General features: G+C 45.4%; 1 protein-coding gene across 1 annotated transcript in view; it reads left to right on the top strand.

Annotated features, from left to right (window-relative positions):
• Positions 1–8,644: 8,644 nt before the first annotated feature.
• The window catches only part of FHIT (fragile histidine triad), a 345,343-nt gene continuing 332,328 nt past the window's right edge, over positions 8,645–21,659 (top strand). The window contains exons 1-3 of the mRNA XM_015414328.1: positions 8,645–8,652; positions 8,748–8,919; positions 14,534–14,563. Of these exons, the coding sequence (XP_015269814.1) occupies positions 8,645–8,652; positions 8,748–8,919; positions 14,534–14,563 (210 nt within the window). The remainder of the gene's footprint in view (positions 8,653–8,747; positions 8,920–14,533; positions 14,564–21,659) is intronic.

Here is a 21,659-nt window from a genome sequence, read left to right as displayed (position 1 = left end):
GTAGCTATAAATCATTTTAGCTTTACCTTCCCAAAGCTCCTTGTTGCTTTGTTTGAAGTTTCTATTTAAAACAACGGAAATCCGAGTCCCTCCCCATTAAAGAAATGCAGTGCATGGCTTGTTCATGGCCAAGGGATGCTTTCACATTAATTTCCCACCCCCAAGTGTAATACAGAAATAATTATGTATTTATTAGACCCCTATCGTGCTCTTTGACTGGAGCCCCTAAAGTGCCCCACCACATTCATGAAATACAAGTCAGTGTAACCAGCTGAAATAATAACATCAATAGACACATCAGGAGAGGGGGTTGAAAAATAGGTTGAAAAAATGATGTCATATGCTCTTTTGCAGGGAGATATCGGTTGGAGAATCTGGTTTCAAAAATATTCAGTGCTCATTTCAACAAAAGACAAATGGCACCCTTGAAAATACTTTCCTCACAGATATTTTATTTTCCATTAAAAAAAACTTAATTGGTATGAAAAAGGGGGAAAATAGGGAACCAATAAATCAAAACAGAAAAGAAAAAAGAGAGCCTTTCTAAGCAGCTAAATCAAAAAATCAAAAGTCCTGCAATGCAAGACCAATCAGTTTGCGGGGTAAGAATGTATAGATACCTAAAGAGAATGCTGACTTAATTTGTGTAGAAGAAGATGAAGAAGAAGAGATTGGATTTATAGCCCACCCTTCACTCAGAGTCTCAGAGTGGCTTACATTCTCCTTTCCCTTCCCCTCCTCACAACAGACACTCTGTGAGGTAGGTGAGGCTGAGAGAGCTCTGACAGAAACTACTCTTTCAAGAACAGCTTTGACAGAACTATGGCTTGCCCAAGGTCATCCAGCAGCTGCAAGTGGAGGAGTGGGGAATCAAACCCGGTTCTCCTAGATTAGAGTCCACGCACTTAACCACTACACCAAACTGGCCCTTACTATATATATGAGCCAAGATGAAATGTCTCCCTTACACCATTTCAGTCATTCTTTTCTAAATGAAGATTAAAGAGACTAAGTCTTTGTTATGACAGTTGATCCATTTATCTTTTTTTTATGTGACTACTTAATACTCCTTGCCTAGTTTGCATAGATTATATGAGTCAGTGTGGTAGAGTGATCAGAGTTTTGGACTAGGCCTGGGTTCAAACCCCCAATCACCATGAAATTAAGTAGGTGACCACTCACTGGACCAGTCCCTTACTTTCTGCCTTACCTACTTTACAGAGCTGCGGTGAAGACAAAGGAGAAGAGGAAAGAACCATCTACGACACTCTGAGCTCCTTGGACAAAGGGCAGGGTAAAAGTGTATTAAATAAATAATATATTATAATTATCTGAAAGAAGGCTGGGAGGGGTTAAAAACCTTTTTGCAGTTCTCTAGCAGCCTTTAATTTCCCCCCCCCCGCTATTATTTTTCAACTGCTGTTGCCTGTTCTGACCTGTTGTCATGGAGCCAGGGTAGATACTTAATTGTGGAAATGGTTTAGTATAGCCTCCGATGAATGGGAAATGCTGAGTTTCACTCATTGCTTCCACAGCTGGATATAACCCCACTGAGATAAATCACACAACATTTCCCTTCTTAACTCTTTGTGGACAGTGGAGTAGGTCATTGGCTGATTTATTAATTAATGCAGCATAAGAATGCCTTATGTTTATATGCAGCCTTAACTTACAATATACTAGTAAACTATGCAGGCCTTTACAATAGCTTATTTATCTCTTTGTGTTCCCAATGAAGGGTTCGTATGGTCCTAAAGCAGACTAAGGTCCCAATCACACACAGAATTAGCCGTGTGATAGGCACAAATGTCTGGTGGATTTTAAGGGCGTGATCACACGGGGATATCTGGCAAACATCCCGCACCCATCAGCAACCCGTCTTGCTCCACCAAAGAAGGGGAGATAAAAAATACCGGGGAAAGTCCAGTATCAAACGGGTTGCTATGGGCCACAGACAGACTTTCCCCTGTGTGATCGCTCCAGCGCGCTCTCATGGCGTCAGGATGGTTTGATCAGGCCATCCCGACTCCGTGCCATTGTTTCCTCCCCCTTCTCAGTATGCACATCATCGCATACTGCCATAGGAAGCCCACAGTGTGGAGATGCGATTCATTGATCCTCTGTTTAGGTGAATTGAAAACAAACGACAACAAAAAAACCCAACTCACCTGTGATTGCGTCTGATTACGCAGTGGCGGGCTATACCCGCAGCTTCAAAGAACTGTGTGATCGTGCAACTGCAGGTCAATTTCCTCCGGGTTAAATAGCCTCGCTTCCCCCATGCATTATCTCGTGCATGTGACCGGGACCAACAGAGAGCTAATAGACTGGTTGCCAAAGTTTACAAATGCAAAGCTCATAGTAATGCTCCTTATCTGGGAGCCCTAGTGGAATTCTCAATTAGGATTGTTAAAGGGGCAAACGTGAAAAGATACGCTACAATTAGTGTATTGTTTGATTTCATTTTCTTGCCTATGTGTTGTTGTTCTGCTTGTTTTGACAGTAGTCCAGGACCTACCGCCACAGTAAAGGCCATGTCATCACCCAAGGGTGCATTGAAACGAAGTATTCACTATATGGTAGCAAATACTATGTTTTGAAAGCTGTGTGGCCTGATTCAAATGTCTCTAGGGTCCAGGAGGGTGGAGCTTAGTTCAGACAGTGCTCTGTGCTGCTAGATGAACCCCAAGGTTTTCCCCAAGAGGCCTCAGGTAGGGAAGGGTGCCTGCCTCACCTGCCTCATCTTTCTCCCTTTAAGATGTTCGGTTTTCTCTCCTCTTGGATTCTCACCCCAGGAGAGGTGCCAGACTGTTAAGCTGTTCCCTGGCTAGTAGCTTGAGAAGTTTAGATAGTGACCTCTGTGGTTCCTACCCCCTGCTCTCCACATTTGGTGCAGGGGCAGTGGATGGCTATCAGCATGGCTTGGGGACGTGGCTCCCCTGCTCATCTTGGTTGTGGTTGTGTTGTCAGGGTTGGACATGAAGGAAGAGACCAGCTCCAGGTATATCCCCATTTTGTTTTTGTTTCTTCTTTGTAAGAAACAAATCCGTGAGTCTTTATTTTTGCATACACAGCATAAAATGGCCTACATTTTCTGCATTTTCCTCGCCCGTGTGTTCCTGTTGCTTCAGGTGGATTTTTTTTTCTGTTTTTTTTTTTCCTTCTAGTGGTTGATTTGGTACTACATCTCTTTATGTCGGGCATAACTCCCTGCAGATTTAAACTGCAGAGTTTTTATGCTGGACATAAAGTGATGTAATATTGAATCAACCAGTAGGGGGAGCAAAACACACGTGGAACAGAAACCGCCACCCCCCCCCCCCCAAGCAACAGGAACACACAAGTGAGGAAAATGAGAAAGCCCAAAAGGATTCTCAATGGTGTTGATAAAAATGAGGCAAGGCAAAAACAGAGACTTTGCATTAAATCAAAAAAGGAACAAAAACAGGCATCTTTCCCAGAGCTCCTTAAAACTGAAAGCAGGCCCTGCAAGCTACAGTGTTGAAGGCTTTCTTGCTTTTCTCACTGCTTTTGACTCTGAACATATGGTGGGAAGTCTGGTTTGCAGCAAGCACTACAAACCGCCCTGTAGCCAAAAATGTTGGGTTGATGGGGCATGGGGAAATTTTGTGGGGCAGCAGAGGAGGGTGAGGGGGGTTGCCACACGCCTTCCCTGAACTCCAAATGAGGATTTCCCTTTAAATGGTGTTTTTCAATCAGGGGCTGCCCACACCTGAACTCCAAGTGGCAAAATCACTGCTTGGAGTTCAGGGAAGGTGAGTGGCCAGCAGCCACCCCTCTCCCTCACCTCTTGCAAGATTTAAAGGGCCCACTGATCAGCTGGAGAGCCCTTTAAATCTTGGAGGAGGGGAGGGAGAGGGGCGGCTTCAAGATTTAAGGGGCCCTCAGCTGATCGGCGGGCCATGTGCTCCCGCTGATCAGCTGGAGGGCCCTTTTAATGTCACAGGAGGAAAGGGAGGAGGGGGAGAGGGGCAGCAGCTGTTGTGTGGAGTGCCTCACATTTGAGGGGGCAGAGCCCTAAAATGACCCACTGTAGCTATGGGCCTGAATACAAACAAAGCTAAAGGGATGGAGAGTTACCTGCAGGTCAATTTCACTACACCTTTCCTAATCCAGAAGAACAGGTCAATCTTCCATCAACATTTTCTTTCCCTCTGATGTATCGAATGGGTGTGAAAATCCATCGCATCCATAGTTGTGGTTTTAATGGGGAATTTCAGACAGGTGCTTTCTCCCGGTAGGGAACCGATTCTCAACCGGGTGCTGGTCTGTCATTTCAGACAGAACCCGGTTGAGAATCGGGTCCCTACCGGGGTGAAGTGGCCGGTTCCCTACCGGGATGAAGTGGCATTTCACACAGGGAAGCCTCTCTTCCGATTAGGAACCGGGAGGGAAGCATTTTACCTGTCAACCGCTTCCAAGGAGGCTCCCGTTCCCTCTCCCAGTTCCGATACGCTTCTTTCCTGCCTTTTTTTCAGCCGCGCGGGCTTTTTTTTTTTGAACGTTCGGCTTATATCGATATATCGATATAACGCTATACCGATCCCATTGGAATACTGGTATATAGATATATCGCTATAAGACGGACTTTTTTTTAAAAAAAAAACCATGGGGAAACAAAGCGGTGCGTGTGTGAAACGCCGAACCGCTTCTGAATCGGCTCCTTTCCGGTAGGGGCAAGCCGTGTGTGAAATGGCAGCCCTCTACCGGTTCATCTGCAAACGGAAGACTCCCGGCTTGAAACCGGGAGAAGACGGGTAATGTGAAATTCCCCAATGTTACGTAGTGTATAAAAATCCAGAGGAAGCCAGGAAGTCGACAAGACTTTAAAAAAAGAAAAAGAAAGGAAAAAGTGAACGCGAGGCACAATTTTGCTAGAGGTAACCGAAAAGATATTCTTCATTTATAAATGGTTCACTGACCCATAATAATAAAGCAGTTCTGCAAAAGGAGGGTAATTATCTGCTTAAGTGTCAGACACCCGGAGGTAAAACCTTCCTTTCGTTCTTCTTGAAAAATGAACTTGGATTAAACAAACGTCCCTTTCCCAGTTTTTTAGTGTTGACATGAATTTCCCCTCCTTTTTATGAACAAAATTAATTAGATTTTTCTATTCTTTTCTTCCTGGTATGGAAATCGAGACTGCATAGCAACTTCCTTGTTTTCCCCTTGAGCTCTCGGTTCGACCAATCACATCCATTATGAAGGCACTTTCAATGGTACTCTGGAAAGACTAGCAAATAAATTACTAGAGCTTTATTAAGCCCTGCAGCTCCTTACGCTCCAGGCAGAGGAATAACCTCTCCGAACTGAAAGAAGAGAAGAAATCCCTGTAGAAAAGAACCTTATTGTTTTCGAATACCTCTTAGGCTAAATAAATGTGCACTGGTATGTCCCAGATGTTTTCTGATGGAGTTTTAACTGGCTGAGGAACACAGTCTTGAGAGATCTAATTTTCCTAATCAGGGTACCTAAAGTGCTCCAGCAAAAAGGCCTAATTATGCAACAAGGGGGCTCGAATTGTAGGCCCCACAATAAGCGTGAATCAAAGCACATTATCATTTGTGAATTAAAGCCATTATGGCACTTGATGTCTTGGCCACAATCCAATGCAGAAGTAAACGTGTAAACTCCCTGTACTCCCAGTTCTGATTGCTGACGTTATAATCAGGGATAAGCAAACTTTCCGATCTCATTTCTTTTTCTGTCCATTTCTATTTTTGACTATGACTTCAGTCCATTGGGTTTTATGTCTAGTGTATATACATGTGTTATGGTTTTTATAGGGAGCGATGATGGCATTTATATGAACATATATGACGTATATATGTCATATGATTTATATTGTTCATATGATATATATTGTTCCCTATAAAAACCATAACACATGCATATATGTACATACATACATAAATGCATATAACATACAGTGCTGATTTATTGGCACACATATGAACATAACATATGAACATGTTATAGAGCAAAATCAGTGCAAGAATGCAGAGCATTATGAAAATAAAGAATCATGGGTTCAGTTCTCATGAAGGAGCTGTAACAGTAGGAAAGAGTAGGCGTCCAGCAGCACCTCAAAGACCAACACAATTTGTGGTAGGGCATGAGCTTTTGCGAGCTGTAAAATCTGGTGGGATTTTCTATTGCATTTTTATTCCACTGTCCTCCAAGGAGCGCAGCATGGCACACATGCATGGTTCCTCTCCATTTTATCATCGCAACAGTTCTGTGGCTAGGCTGACATACAGCGACTAGCCCAGTGGGTTCACAGATTTAAATAGAGGACTTCAAAGTCCTGGTTTCTGTCTGAAATGACGGGAATGAGAAGTTCACATTCATTCCTAATAGTAATATATAGAACTTTGAATTTCTCACTGAAGTGATGCAAATGTTAAATAAGTATTAAGTATTTAATTAAATTATTGAATAAAGTTATTAAATAAAATTAGTACATTCACTAACTCATCATAGGTTTATACTGGAGTAATTGCGCATAATTTTGCTGTCAATTTGTTCTCTACTCACAGATTAGAAATTGGGGCCTAGACTCTATTGTGGACAAGCCACCTGTTTCCCATCAAAGTTTAGCTCCTTCTGATGGTATATTTGTGAATGATCTATGTATATCTCTTGACTCAGGCACATTTTAATGTCTCTGTCTGCGTTTTTAAGCTCTGAGGGCCCAGCTGTTCCTACCAGGCAAAAAAACTCAATGGATGTTCATAGGCAAGTTGGGCATATAGTTTACAGCTTCATTTTCTCATCTGTGAGGGAATATCTTGTAAATGCTAAAACAGTTTCCATAAATGGCCTATAAATGATCAATAATATCCTCAAATACTCCTTTTGTCCTAACAAAACATTTGCTTTAGTAGATTAATGAGCTCATTAGGTCTATCTGAGCTGAAAAAATACCCAGAAAATATCATATCATTATATATCAATTCTTCTTACAGCCAGATACAGAGGTGGGTATATTTCCAGCTATTGAACATAGCCAATCCTGAATAATCCCTCCCAAAATTCAGGATTTTCCAGGAAAACAGGATAGCCACAGTTAAATAGCATTTAAAAGAATACACTCCCATTAAAGGCCACTCCAGGTAAAGCTGCAGCTTCATGAACACATTTAAAGGTACCGTGACACCATAAATGCCTTTGGCTCCATTAGAGCCTATGGGGACCATTATAGTCAATGATCCCCATAGGTTATAATGGGGAATCTATTTGGGGATATGCGGGGGTACAGTGCCACTGTGGCAATGCCAGCTCAACAAATCCAATTGGGGGGTTGCAAGCCTAGCACAACCAGTGCATGTACAGAGTGCCCAAAAGAAGCAATGCCACTGTGACAATGCTAGCTCAACAGGTCGAAGCAAAGGGAGGTTCCAAGCACAGCATGGCCAGTGCATGTAGAGAGTGTTGAGCAGTACCAGTGCAATATACTAGTGCCCAGTGAAACCCAGTACCTTCCCTTAAATGCTTTCTTTTCCCTCCATTGAAAACAATGGAGGATGGGGGCACCTTCTTTGGACACTCTGTACATGCACTGGTTCTGTCTGTGCTGTACTTGTACCACCAACACCCCACTTGGATCTGTTGAAATGGCATTGCCACAGTGGCACTGGTTCTGTTGGGCACTCTGTACATGCACTGGTTCTGCTGGGCTTGGAACCCCCACCTTCAGTTTCTACTGTAGAGACTCTCTGGTTTGACATAAGTCCTGGCTTTTCGCTGTTTTTCCCCACCACTGGAAACAATGGAGGATGGGGGCACCTTTTGGAGGCCCATAGAATTGGATCCGCTGGTCCAATCTTTTTGAAACTTGGAGAGGCTTTTGAGGAGGGCACCAGAAGCTACACTGAAATTTTGGTGCCTCTACTTCAAAAAACAGCCCACCCAGAACCAGTGTTTCCTCTAAGCTGAGTTAGTGTGAGCTAGTTTTTAGCCTCCAGCTCACACATTTTTGTCTTAGCTCAGGAAGGATGGCTCCAGAGCAAACTAATTATGCAGTAGCCAAGTCGCTCACACAACTTTAATGCCAGTAGCTCACAAAGTAGAATTTTTGCTCACAAGACTCCACAGCTTAGAAGGAGCATTGCCCAGACCCCTCGATACCCCCAGATAGATTCCCCATTGACTATAATGGTCCCATGTGGTCCCATAGGGTATAATGGAGCTGGAGAAAAAAGGATTTATGGGGGGGGGGAATCTGAGCACCATACTGGTATTGGAATTCAGGTTTTTCAGGAATCCTTAATTTTTAGGGTCCAATATATCCAAATCCAAAAAATCCTGATTTTTTTGGTGGGCATGCCCCCATAGGATACTCTTCTTGAGAAATGGTGGTTCCCGAGTTAAATCAACAGAAAAATACTTATTGATTTTCATCATAATTTTATTGTGTTTCTTTCTCTTTTACTTTTTTTGGGGGGCATACTGCACTTCTCAATGTTTACTGGAACCACAGGCTCTGCTTTTTGTATGTTGATAGAACTGAGTGTAAAGAGTTTGGGTTGGATCCTACCAACAGTTTCACTCAACCTCACTCCATGTATTACAGCTTCTGTCCTAGGTGGTTGTTATCCATTCAAATCCCATGATGCCCAGTATGGTCTGGTGGGTGGCCAAAAAGGGGGACCCCTCTCCCCTTTTGACTGGCAGAAAAGCTAGTAGTATCCAACCCTTTGTAATAACTTATTAGTATTGTGCAGTTGTGCCTTAACCGGATGCAAATCAGATGTTCTCATTTGCCCACTCCGTCCCGTGGAACGTTTCCGTGACCTGCACCCTGAAGAAGTGGCTGATTTATTCTGCGTGACACAGCGGGTTGGGAACGTAGTAGAGCAACACTTTGGTGGAACTTCTCTCACCATTGCAGTTCAGGTCAGTAAACTCTTTCCTCACCCACTCTCACAATTGAAAGAAGTGTTTGGGGGCTGTCTCCCATGCAGCTGATGGCCTCGAGTCCCTTTCAAGTCCTTTCTCTAGACCATCAGCCTCAACAGTAGTGTTTTGCTGTAGAGCTACATTTGTGTATTAACCACTGTTTCCGCATGGAGAGTACATATTCAGGCATTACAACTGGTGAGATAACAGTGACTCACCTCAATCACCCGAAAGCTGTCAATGCATGGGGACAAAACGTCCCTGCATGGTGTACACTGGCATCCCTGGAGATCGCTAGCAAACATGAACTGACCCTTAGAAAATACAAGAGTTGAGGTACACTCTCTTGTTCCTCTGCTTGCAGCTACTGGCCCCATGTGAAGCGGGTGGGAGGTGCCACCCCTGCAGTCCAGCTGCCCAAACTTCTGAACCGGGTGGGCACAAGCAGCCACCACCATAAACAGGCAGGCATGTGTGGGAGGCAAGGGGCATGGTGCCACTGTTGCTGACAGGCAGCCTCAGCTCTGTGGAAACCTGCTCTCTCTCCTTCCCCCTCCATTGAGCTCGCTTTGCGGGGAGGGCGGGATAAAATCCCAATAAATAAATAAATAAAATTGAGGGGGCCCTTTCCAAGGGCATTTTTTTTGTGCCTCCCAGTCTACCCCTGATCGCTGGGTGCCAGGTGGCAATCAGCTGTGAGGTGGTTAGAGGGGAGTCCCCTACTGTGCTACAGCTGATCGCTCTGGCCACCTGCCACAATTTCAGAGATGACAGAGAGGCTGGTGGTGCTGGCACTTTAGCAGCTGGGCAGTCGAGAGCCCTCCTGTGCAGGTGTCCCCCAGGAAGGGGCCCGGGGCAGCTGTCCTGGTTGCCCTGGGGCTAAAACCTCCCCCTGCCCCAAATCCATCCACATTGGTGATGCGGCTTGAACCCAGGTGTTCTAAGCCGAACTGCTCCCTGCCACGGTACTACCCTTGCTCCCTTTTAAATGGTATATTACAAAGGAGTGCTGAATAAACAGTAAACCTTTAGGATATGTTTAGATGGTAGGCAGACTTTAAATTTTTTTACTCAAAAATTGGTATTTGTTGGCTATGCATGGCCATGACTAAGGCTCCTCCTTGTGTTCGCACAAGGAACAGAAAGTTGAAACAAGCTGTTTGCATCATTCTGAAATTTGGCAAATGTCTTGTTATTTACTTACTTATTTTTTTTCCACTTTGCCCCCCAAATGGGGACCTGAAGTGACTTACACATCAGTCTCCTCTCCTCCCTTTTCTCCTCACAACCACCTTGTGAGGCAGGTTAGGGTGAGAGACAGTGACTTGCCCAAGGTCACCCAGTGAGCTCCCGTAGCACAAACCTGGGTTTCCCAGATCCTACTCAAACACCCTAACCACTATACCACATTGCAAAGGTATGGATTCCCAGTGTTTTGTTTTGTTTTTTAATTCGCATTTCAGTTCTGCTTTAGAAGGTAGAATTCTTGGCTAGGATATAAATTTTGCAAGTGAAATAGTACAGTGAAAGAAACGTTGGTCCAGCGGATGATATGTAGGATTTGGATCTGGGAAATCTGTGTTCAGATCCCTGCCCATCGTATGCCACCATTTTTACTCCTCAGTTCTCCCATCTATGAAACGGAAATAATTGTAACCACCTTTTCAGACTATGGCTCTTACCATAAAATATTCTGCTCATTAACAGTAATACCACAACAACAACACTATCAGTCTCTCAATATAGGCATCAAATTTTCAGTCAAAATGTCTGATCTAGATATCAAAACACTGCTATCCAGCTGTTACCAGGGCAAGCATCACAGTTGCATGGTCTTTCCTGGCCAGGAATGGCACCCCTGGCCACCACTGCTACTTGTTTATCCATCAGAAGGTCTGCATCCAGCAGACTCCCAAGCTATGAAGAGGCGCCTTTAGGGGCACCTCTAGAGCAGGAGATACCCCAGTTCCTGGGTCAGACCTTCCGCCCACCAGTAGGCCCTCCATTTTGTCAGGATTAAGCTAAGACTTAAAGGGATGCTTTAGTTATCACTGAAGTGATGCATGAACCAGCATTCACTTGAGTGCAGGATGCATTTTACAGTTAAAGCTTTCGCCTTGTGTATCTCCAAATGAAAACATCAGCTTTTGTTACTCTGTGTGGTTAGAAAAAAGCGTACCCTAGAATATATATCTCCTGCCAACCTAGCAGTTCAACAGCAAGAAATTGCAAGTAGATAAATAGGTACCACTTCGGTGGGAAGGTAACAGTGTTCCATGTGCCTCGGCGTTTAATCATGCCAGCCACATGACCGTGGAAATGTCTTCAGACAGCGCTGGCTCTTCGGCTTGGAAACGGAGATGAGCACCGCCCCCTAGAGTCGGATTCGACTGGCTTTCGAGCAAGGGAAACCTTTACCTTTCCCTTAGAATATATCAGCGTGAATGGAGCCAGCTTTCCAATTTGAGCCTAAATCCACACTAAAATACCCTGAGTGTAAGGAAGAAAATCCTCCTTCTGCCACCCCTCATTCCTATACTAAAGGAATTTATGGTGTAGGATATACTCCTGGCTTGAGGAAACAGGTCTGTTCTGGGCAGTCATTGACAGTTCTGGGCAGTCACGGACACTCTTTTTATCGTTCCAGGCAGTGCCCCATAAAATAATGGTAAGGGATCTTTGACAAAGTGGTGAGACACCTCTACAAGGTGGAAGGAATATTGAGAATCGAGATAGAGTGGAAACAATAATAAGATTTATTGAGGGAAATAACACAGATATCGTGGGCAGCAAACTCACTCAGTAAAAACAAGGCCAAGTACTCAATAATAACACCCAGGACTAGAAACCCATGTAAACAGACAATCACTCATCGCATCTCATGTACACACAGGAAATCGCCTTATACTGAATCAGACCATTGGTCCATCAAGGTCAGTCTTGTCTACTTGGACTGGCAACTACTCTCCGGCATCTCAGGGCAGAGGTCTTTCATGTCACCTACTGCTAGTGCAAGTTAAGAGGGAAGTCAGGAGTCCAAGCTTAAAGCCAGTGTGTGTGAGAGAGGTGGTTATAAGCAATGATCTGTGCAGGTCCAGGTTAAGGCTAATTTCCAAAAAAACCCAACAGAAGTCCCAGTATCCAGGCAGCAAATAATCCAAGGTAATTTAAACAGGATGCCTAGCAGGGTTGTATGATTTTTGTCAATGGGAAGCTTCTGCAATCACAGACTCATGCAATGTGAAACCAGCCAGAGCACACACACCACCAATGTTCCCTCTAAGCTGTGGAGTCTTGTGAGCAAGAATTCTACTTTGTGAGCTATCGGCATTAAAGTTGTGAGTGAGCGATTTGGCTACTGCATAAATTAGTTTGCCCTGGAGCCATCCTTCCTGAGCTAAGACAAAAATGTGTGAGCCGGAGGCTAAAAAATTGTGAGCTAGCTCGCACTAACTCAGCTTAGAGGGAACACTGCACACCACATGCACTTTGATATGGGTACAATTCTGCCCCAGTTAGAGGACAGGAACCAGATCCAGCAATAAAAGATTATTTCCTTACCAGGATTAGAAAGAGGGAAGGGGAAGGGGAGTGATTTCGACACGCAGTTTATTTGGATTGGGGGGGGGGGAGTGTGTTTCAGGTCCTGCGGATAAATCCAAAAAAGTAAGGCAGTGGAGGTAACCAGGTGGGTAAAGGATGTGTTTGGGGGCAGACTACCACCTGATCAGAAGAGTGGAGCCTTAGCAGGCTGTTTAAACAGTCTAAATTAGATCATGATAAGGGCAGGACTAAGATAGGAAAAGCTTTCTTTGAGGAATGCTAATACGACAGCTTCTTTATGAGGCTAAAAGGTACACTGATTAATCACTGAGTCCTTGATTAATGATCGGATGGTGAAAGACTAAGTGAGGTATGGCTTCATCCAAATACGTCCTAATCTTCTACAGTTAGCATAATATGCACATGAAGGTGCCTTATACAGAATAAGGCCCTTTGTCTATCGGGGACAGTGTTGCCTAGTCCGACCGGCAGCAGCTCTCCACCATCTCAGGGGGAGGTTTTGCACATTTCACATCCCTTCCAACTTGGTCCTTTTCAGTGGAGATGGCAATGATTGTACCTGGGAACTTCTGCATATCAAGTAGATGCTCTACCACTAAGCCACACTCACACTCTTATGATGACATCAGGCGAGGTTCCTCTTCTCTGCTTGCTTTTTTTTTGGAAATATCTACAGGCCTTGTTTCTTAGGCTCTTGTGGCATGCAGAGAGGAGGCAGCTTCAAGGTGGAAGGGATGAGCAGAGAGACAAACCAAAACGGAGGCTTGTTGAAAACAACCTCCCACTTGGCAAGGGATATCACAAAGGTTTGTTTTATGTTCTGTGGTGCCGTTTAAGGAATGTTAGTGGCACTGCCCCTCCTCCTGCCTTTCTCACTCCATGTGGTTATTTCTCAAGAGTACACATGTCTCTGGCCAGGGGTTTCCCCACATTGTTATTTTCCTTGCTTGCATGTTCCTGATGCAATGGAACCCCCCCAATTTCCACACATGTTTTGCTCCCTCTAGTGGTCAATTTGATATTACATCAGTGTATGTCCAGCATATCTCACTGCAGATTTAACCTGCAGCGATGTAATGCCAAATAAACCACTACAGGGAGCAAAACACCCGTGGGACAGAAAAAAACAACAACTCCAAAGCAACAGGAACACAAAAGAGAGGATACAAGAGAGAGAATACAGAACAGACCCAGCACGCAGAGCAATTATTCTTAGAAGCAATTATATGGGAATGTACATTTGGTATGGATGTCAAAAACACAAATCCATTTGCTTAAAAAGAATCAGTTGACCTGTATTGATAACATTGTTTTAAGGCATGAAAGTATCCACAGTCAATGCATTCAAGATACTTTTCTGTTTGGTCAGAGGGCCCACTAGCACAGTGGCATAGCCTTGATAGAGCCCGAGGTCAAATCCTTGATTGATTTCAGACTGGGACAATGGTCTGAGTCAGTATAGGCCTCTTCATGGGTTCAATTTAACCTTGACTAAAACTAAGCATGGGCCCAGTTGCAGACATTGCCTCCCAACAGTCTGCCCCTTCCCTGTGAATTCTGAAATAGCACCTCTTTCTGGACCTTGGGAACAATGGTGAAGGACACGGATCAGATGGTCACCTCTGGGTCCCCTGACCTTTTGTTAAATCCATATTGTGCAGCGAGGCCAATTTGCCAGCACCATGTATGCAAACAGCTAACTTCTGTTTTATAAAGAGCACCCATAAATCTTGGGAAATGTCAACATTATTGGGAGCATCTGTGATCTCAAATTCTGTGTATGTGTGGGGGGGAGAATAAATATGCCAGTGTTTATCTCCCTTCAGCCTCTCATTTCTCATTTGATCGGGACCCGAAATAGAAAGGTGTCGGTTCCCAAGCGCTTTGGCACCAAATGGTACCCAGGAGAGTGCTGTAAATTAATGCACAATGAAATTGGATTTAAATTATTAATGGGCAATATTTCGGAATACCCAGGAGAGCTTCACTGGCTGCTCTGATCTCCATCTCCTTTGTATGTGTGTGTGTTTGTCTTTTCTTCTAACAGGATGGTCCCGAAGCCGGGCAGACTGTGAAGGTGAGTGCTTATTTTATTATGCAGAGTACAAATTAATAAGAGACAATTATGAGAACTAATAAAACCAGTCATCTGCAGCGCATTTGCTGCATTGCTGTTTTATCCTTGAAGCCGGAGGAATCCTGAATCTTCTGTGACTGTAAATACATTGATTGCCATGGGATGCTGCAGTATGGTTCCCCTTCACCTCTTTCTGTGTCAGAAGTGTGACTTTTTCATTGGTAACTGGCTCACCTCTACTCCACAGGGCGGTTCCCTCTTGCCTGCTGCTTTGTCTGAATTTGTGGTAGGGAGCTCCCTCCAAATCCTGAATTTAGGCAAGAATATTAGTACCACACAATAGAAGAGGAGGCCCGGTGGATCCAGCCAAAGGTCCATCCAGTCTACTGTTTTCAAAAAAAGTCAAACAGATGCCTCTAGTATCTGTGGCCCTAAGAAGGCCATGGATGCAAGAGATCTTTGTTTTATGCCTGGCATCCTGATCTCAGTATATTACCTCTGGACATGATGGTTCTAATGATACTCTCATGGATAATAGCCATTAATGCAGGGGTCTCCAACGTGGTGCCCATAGGTGCCATGGTGCCCACCAACCCCTTTCTTGGTTCCCACCAAGTGTTTTTAGAATGTGGGCAGGGCCAGGTGGGATTTCTGCCCAGCAAGGGTTCTGATTGGCCACTGGATATTTGATTGACTGTGCAGATTTTTTTTTTTAAAAAAAGACACTGCTTTGGTAGTAGCTGCCACCACAGCACAGGGCTCTTCACTGTGCCAGCAATTTTGTGGCTGGCTCCATCTCCTGCAGCAGCCATTGCCACCATTCTATGTCAGAATCCCCAAAGGGGACCCCCTGCATTAATGGACCACAAATTCAAATTCTCTCTGTGTGGACTAGACTAGAGACCATAACTGAATTCTTGTGGTGATTAATTTCACAAGTCAATTATGCTATGTGAAGAAGTACCTGGGGGGAGGGATCTGCCCTTAAATTTCCAATCAATTTCACTTGGTGATCTCAAAGTCCAGTTATTATGAGAGAGGGAAATATATTTTCTTGTCAGCAATTTCTGCCTTTCCCCAGCCACAAAGATCCACCTCTCCTGCAAAAGTAAGCATCTCAGCTAATTTGTAAGCTGGCTCGGTAGATGTCTGATTCACACATGTAAGCATGTCACTCACGGCCACGTGGCTTGCTTCTGGATGTATGAGCTGCCTTCTCTGCAACAGGGTTATGTTTGCGATGTTGTGAGATGAGAGGAACAACCTGTGCATGATGTTTGATCTGTGACAGAGGTTTCCTTAAAGCAAGTCAACACCGTCTCTCAAAGCATGGATGTGTGAACCTTGCTGAATGACAAATACTTTCAAGTGAACCCACCAAGGGTTATGGTAACTCAACGAATGGTAGGGAGGTGAGGCAAAGCAAAGGAAAAGGAGGGGTGGGGAAAAAGTAGGATGATGTCAGGTGAAACATGATGGCAGGCACTAGTTCCGGAAGGGTGTGTGTGATGTGTCTATACTCTGACAGGACAAATGAGTTGCTCTGGGAAGCATATGTAGGAAAGAGGCTCCAGTATTTGGGGCAACCCGACTGACGGCAGAACTACATGAGGAAGAATTCTGTGATTCATTTTCCAGACATATTTTAGTCTTATACAATGCAATTCCTAGGACTGAAATTTAGAGGAAGAACAGGGACAGAAGAGGTGGGCCCATTGGGGCCCTACCAGACTCAGCTATCTCCAGATTCCTCCTACCTCGCTTACCACCAGTCTGGGAAGGGGGTGGCTGACTGTTCTTTGGCTAGTCTTTCCTTACATTTGTGGAACTCTGGAGGCTCGTGTTTCCCTTAAGTCTAGCACTTCTTCTTAAGGGTATTGATGGGAGGAGTCCTTCATGCATGGAGGTAACCTTTGCCTCTGAAGAAACAATGGTGGAGGAGGTAAGGACAGTTTGACTGGCCTGGTCAGTGGAATCGATATGAATCCATTAACCCATCAGGGTATTTCAACAGGGACCTTCTCACTGGCCAATGAGGTACCATGCTGGTTCTTGGGCTAGGTGGATGGGTATGGTCTGGCCTAAGCTAGCTGGGCTGCTGCGTGAGGGGAAACACCTTTGTGGTTGGGGAAGAGTCCTACTTCCACCTCAGCTACACTGTCTTCTCATGGTCTGGTATTCTCCATTAAATCATAGCCCCCCAGCGGTGCCTTCTACCAGATTAAAAATGGTACATTAAAAGGATCCCAGAATGACATCCAAATTCTTCTGTCACTGTCCAGTCCTGTTACAGCCTTATAAACCCCTGGACTCAAAGAGGCTCCAAGAAAGGCAGGTCCCTGGCTGCAGTCCCTCTACCCAGCTGCCATGCTTGTGCATGGTAGAAATTAGAGATCTGCTATTTGCTGCTCAGGTTGCTGGGAACAGCCAGGTAGTCAGTCAGCTTATATGACACCAAGATGAGACCCGTGTTCCCTCTAAGCTGAGTTAGCACGGGCTAGCACACAGTTTTTTAGCCTCCGGCTCATTTGTCTTCGCTCAGGAAGGACGACTCCAGAGCAAACTAATTTATGCAGTAGCCAAATCACGTGCCCACAACTCTAATGCCCATAGCTTACAAAGTAGAATTTTTGCTCACAAGATTCCACAGCTTAGAGGGAGCATTGGTTGAGACCTTTGTACTAGCCATCCCTTTGTTTCAAGGTGCCAGTTCTTAACTTTAAAAGGGGCCAGTTCATGACCCACGTTTTGAAGGATCTCTTCCCATGAACTCATGTGTCAGCTGCGATCCTCAAGCCAGGTTTTGTTCTCTGTCCTTTGTGCAGATTGTTGTGGCTCATTCACCTTCTTTCTTGGTGGCAGCTAGGGTTGCCGCATTCCTACTGACAGTGGGAGAGCTCCCTTCCCCCACTGCCACTGCCTGCTGCCACTGAGCTAGGCAGCAGGAGGAACGAGTGGGGCAAAACGAGGGCACAATCAACATCCCTGGCATGATGATGCAACATTCACCCAGAAGTGATGTCATTGCATCAGGTGGCACTCTATCGTTTATCCAAAACTCCATAGTTAAACCACAGTGTTTGGTGCAAATGCTAAAACATCACTCCCATCATGATGACATCACTTCTGGGTCACACAGGAAGTTGTGTCAACATGCCATCCCAGCTCCCCAATCTCCCGCCAGTTGCCAAGGAGCTCTAGTCTGTAGAATGACCTTCCTAGAAATGTGAAGAAGGTCCCTTCTTGCCTTGCTTTATGGAAGAGTTGCAAAGCCAAGATCTTCAAAGGGGCTTATAGTACTGGGACACAGGGACACAACTTGAAATGCAGGAGTTCGTTATTTGCTTTTTAACCATACAGCATATACTTTAGGTTTTATGTTGTATTACCTACCTTAGGTCCATATTTTAGCTAGAAAGGAAGGCATATATTTTAAATAACAAAATAAAGTCCAGGGTTCAATGCTGCTGGTGGATGAAAGACAAAGTTAGGGATACTCTAAAGCTGGATTGGCCTTTGTGAATTGTACTTTAAAAACCCATTATTCCAAAGACACGTAACAGGAGAGGCAATGTTAAGAAAGACCACAGCCCTGCTTGCCTGCCTGCCTAGACTCAGCATTCTAGTCTAAATGTTCCTCAACATGGCCCTGCCAAAAAGACAATCTGCTCTAAAATAACCACAGACTCACTGCAGTGATGTTTTCCTACCAGAGGCTGTCTCAGCAGAAGTCCAGGTGTCAGTGGCACAGTGCTTAGGAAAACAAAGGGGAAAGGCGGCAAGCAGGCGCATAGCTAGGATTTTGTGACTTGTGGGGCAACTTTTTTCTCCTGGTGGGTGCAGTACAGAAAGAAAAGCCAGAATTCGGAGGATTGTGACTCAGCTACTGAGGAATCGAGCCTTTTAAAATTAAAGCATAGAGGCTTCTGCAGATATTAGCCCCAGAGTGTGACAATAGCAGGCTGAGAAGGGTGGGAAGAGAGAATACATTTTCTCATAGATGGTAGGTGTGGCACTGGAAATACTTATCTGGGTTTGGTCAGTAAACTCATTCCACTTTGTATAAAAACACATAAAACTTTATTTACAAAAACAAAGGCCAAACAACTGGGGAAAGTATGTATACAGTTCAGCAAGGAATGCAAATTTTATCACACCTTATTGTTTTATTGTATTTTAATTTGTCTGTATGCCGCCTTGAGCCAGCTCGCCCGGCAAGGCAGAATAGAAATGGAAAGTAATAAATAAATCTAGCTGGCTATTCTACTCACTACTTTTCCTAACAGGCGCATAACTCTGGCATTTCAGCTAGCGTTCCTGATGACCAGAGTCTCTGGAAGCATAGCAGCAGTGTGGAAATTGAAGAGAGCTGCAAGGCAGTCTCTTCTCTGAGTCATCTCAAACTGTCTATTCTACCTAGGTGTTGTTAACCATTTAGCCAATAGAAAGCTGTTACCAGCAAAGATCTCTAAATTGCAAGCTGTCAACCACTTTAGATGACAGTTCTCAGCTGCTTCAAGTTAATCACTTCTGCCAGCCTAAGCAACAGTTCTAATAACAAGCCAACAGGTGGGGGTGATGACTTCTGTAGCCAAGAAAGCTAACACTTAGGCAGAAAAACTCTCTTAAAGGAGACCAGTTTCTTGACACAGCTTTAGAAGGGTTCCTAGAGGTCACCTACTCCAACCGCCTTACTCAGTGTGGAAATTAGTCAACTACCACACCCCAGTCTGCTTAAAGGAGCACACACCTTTAAAAATGTTTTTAAATGATTGAAAAAAGCATTTACAGGAGAAATTCTTGCAGGCTGTGCCTTTAAAAAAGGGAACAGAGCCCCCCAAAGCCCCACCATTAGGATTCCCAAGTACCTACTGTGTTTCGGCGGGGGAAACATGCTCCCTGGTCGGACTATTTCTCCCTGTAACACACCATGCCGTCGCCAGGAAGTGATGCTGGGTGACTCTCTGGCAATGGGGCTGAAAACTTGATGGTACCATCGAGTTTCCAGCCCCATTGCCAGAGCGTTGCCTGGCATCACTTCCTGGTGATGCATCTGTTGTCCCTGCGGGAATGATCCTGCAAAGACGTCTGTGTCCCCCGTCGAATCATGGTAAGTACTTGGGAAGCCTGCCCACCATAGCCTGGCTGCAAGCTCCTTGCCATGAGTTGGGGTGATCATTTATTTGTCTCCATAATGGGTGTGTGGGCCTCCTTTGGGATAGTTGGTTAATATAGCAGAGTTTTGCCCATCCTTGAGTACAGTACATAAATCTCCTAAGAAATATATTGCAAAAGGTGAAAACTTACCTTTATTCAAGTAGATCCAGTTCCAGGGGTCATTTCGTAGGAAAAGAGGTGCAGGAGCTCATTAGCATAACTTATTTGCATATGCCACACCCCCTGACATGACCGGAAGTGTGTCAGAAGGCAACACCCACCGCTCAGGCTCCACTGGACTGTTTTGGATTGCTAGCTATTGGGGAGGGGGCGTGCAGATCTGTCCTCGCAGAGGAGAGAGAGCTTGTACTTGAATAAAACTTGGTCTTAAAGGTGCCACTGGACTGTTTTGGACTGGGGGGCCCCTCTGCAACCTACCTGGCTGCTTCTTGCTCTGACTGAGGGCTGCTGGGAGCAGGGGGCGGGGCTTGTTGCATGTGCCCGCCCCCTGGGCTCTTTACTGCCGGAGCTCCGCTCCCGTGCACTCCTGCAGGAAATGACCCCTGTCCAGTTCACATCCAGGTTGCAGTCAAAAGAAAAGAAAGAAGCCTAATCCAAAGAGTTCTTTCTCTATCACAAATGACCAGGTTGTCGGGCATTGTGTCTACAGAAGGGCATTGTGTCTACAGAAGGGCATTGTGTCTACAGAAGGGCATTGTGTCTACAGAAGAGACCTGCAGAGACATGTGTCTCCGTGGAAGGCCATGTGCAGAGAGTTAGAGGATAAGGGGAGTGGAGAGTTCAAAAGGCAGCTCCCAGGTTAAGACAAAGAGAGGCATCTCATTCAAGGAGATTCAAGGGTGAATTAGGGCCCTCCAATGTCCTTGCATGCTGAGTTGCTCACTTCACCAGCATCCTCTTGTTCCTGGGAGACTTTGACCATTTCCAAGCCCTGTGTATTTATAGCACCACTTCAGAAGTATTATAGCTGGTGAAAACTTTGGGAGGAAAATACCGTATGACTGTACCGGTGAGGGTGAAATAGCAAGGATCCCCCCCACTTGAGTAATAAAACAGATAGCGTGCAGGATGGGTGTGCATTGAGATTTCATTCCTCAGTTACGCACGTCCAGATGTATTTTGATTTTTAAAAATGTAACCTGCACACATTCGCACTTGGAATGCTGAAATAGTATTGACCTGTAAAATATGGTCAAGTGACTCAAAGCTGTGTGATGGTTGATTAACAGCATGATCCTGAGGGCCTCTGTTGAGGCGGCAGTCAGCTGCCAGTGCTAAAGCAGTGCTGCTGGTCTGTTCCCTATGGACACTCTGCAAGGGGAAATAATAACATGCACCCCTCTGCAGGGCAGAATCAATGCTGCCATTTTGGCTGGGACACCACCCCACACAACCCCTCTACGCTCTACCCGTGGCAGCAGCTCCCTGGATCTCCTCCTCCTGCACCACCAAAGCTGCATGGCTGAACTGATGCTAGCAGTGCTGTGGGGGATTGTGGGACCCTGGAGCTGAGAGGGAACCAGTGACTGAACAATAGGGTTGCCCCCCCCCCCCCCGGTTTGCCAGGGGTCCCCCATTTGGGGGAGGTTCTACCCGCCCGCCGGCCAGATGGCCGGTGGGTGAAGCCCCAACCCCCACCCCTCTCTCTCCCTTTAAGTGTATGGAACCCATGTTTCCTCCCAAGCCTGTGTTTCCTCCTAAGCCCGGAGTGCCAGCTTCGTGCTCTTAAAAGGGAAATGCGGCTGCTCTTAAAGGGGAAACACCAGCTCCTGCATTTAAAAGGGAAACACCGGCTCCTTTAAGGGCAGGGAACTGCCATTTCTGGAGATCCGATGCACGGGCGGGTGTGTGGGGGGGTGGCAGACATCCCCAACGTGACGTCATCACGTCGGGGATGCCCCACCCCCTCCAGGAATGC

The sequence above is a fragment of the Gekko japonicus genome, unplaced genomic scaffold (genome assembly GCF_001447785.1).
Source record: "Gekko japonicus isolate JY-2015 unplaced genomic scaffold, Gekko_japonicus_V1.1 scaffold129, whole genome shotgun sequence".
In the NCBI taxonomy this organism is placed as follows: domain Eukaryota; kingdom Metazoa; phylum Chordata; class Lepidosauria; order Squamata; family Gekkonidae; genus Gekko; species Gekko japonicus.
The sequence above is the reverse complement of the archived record's forward strand: the minus strand, read 5'-3'. Positions and strand labels throughout refer to the sequence as shown.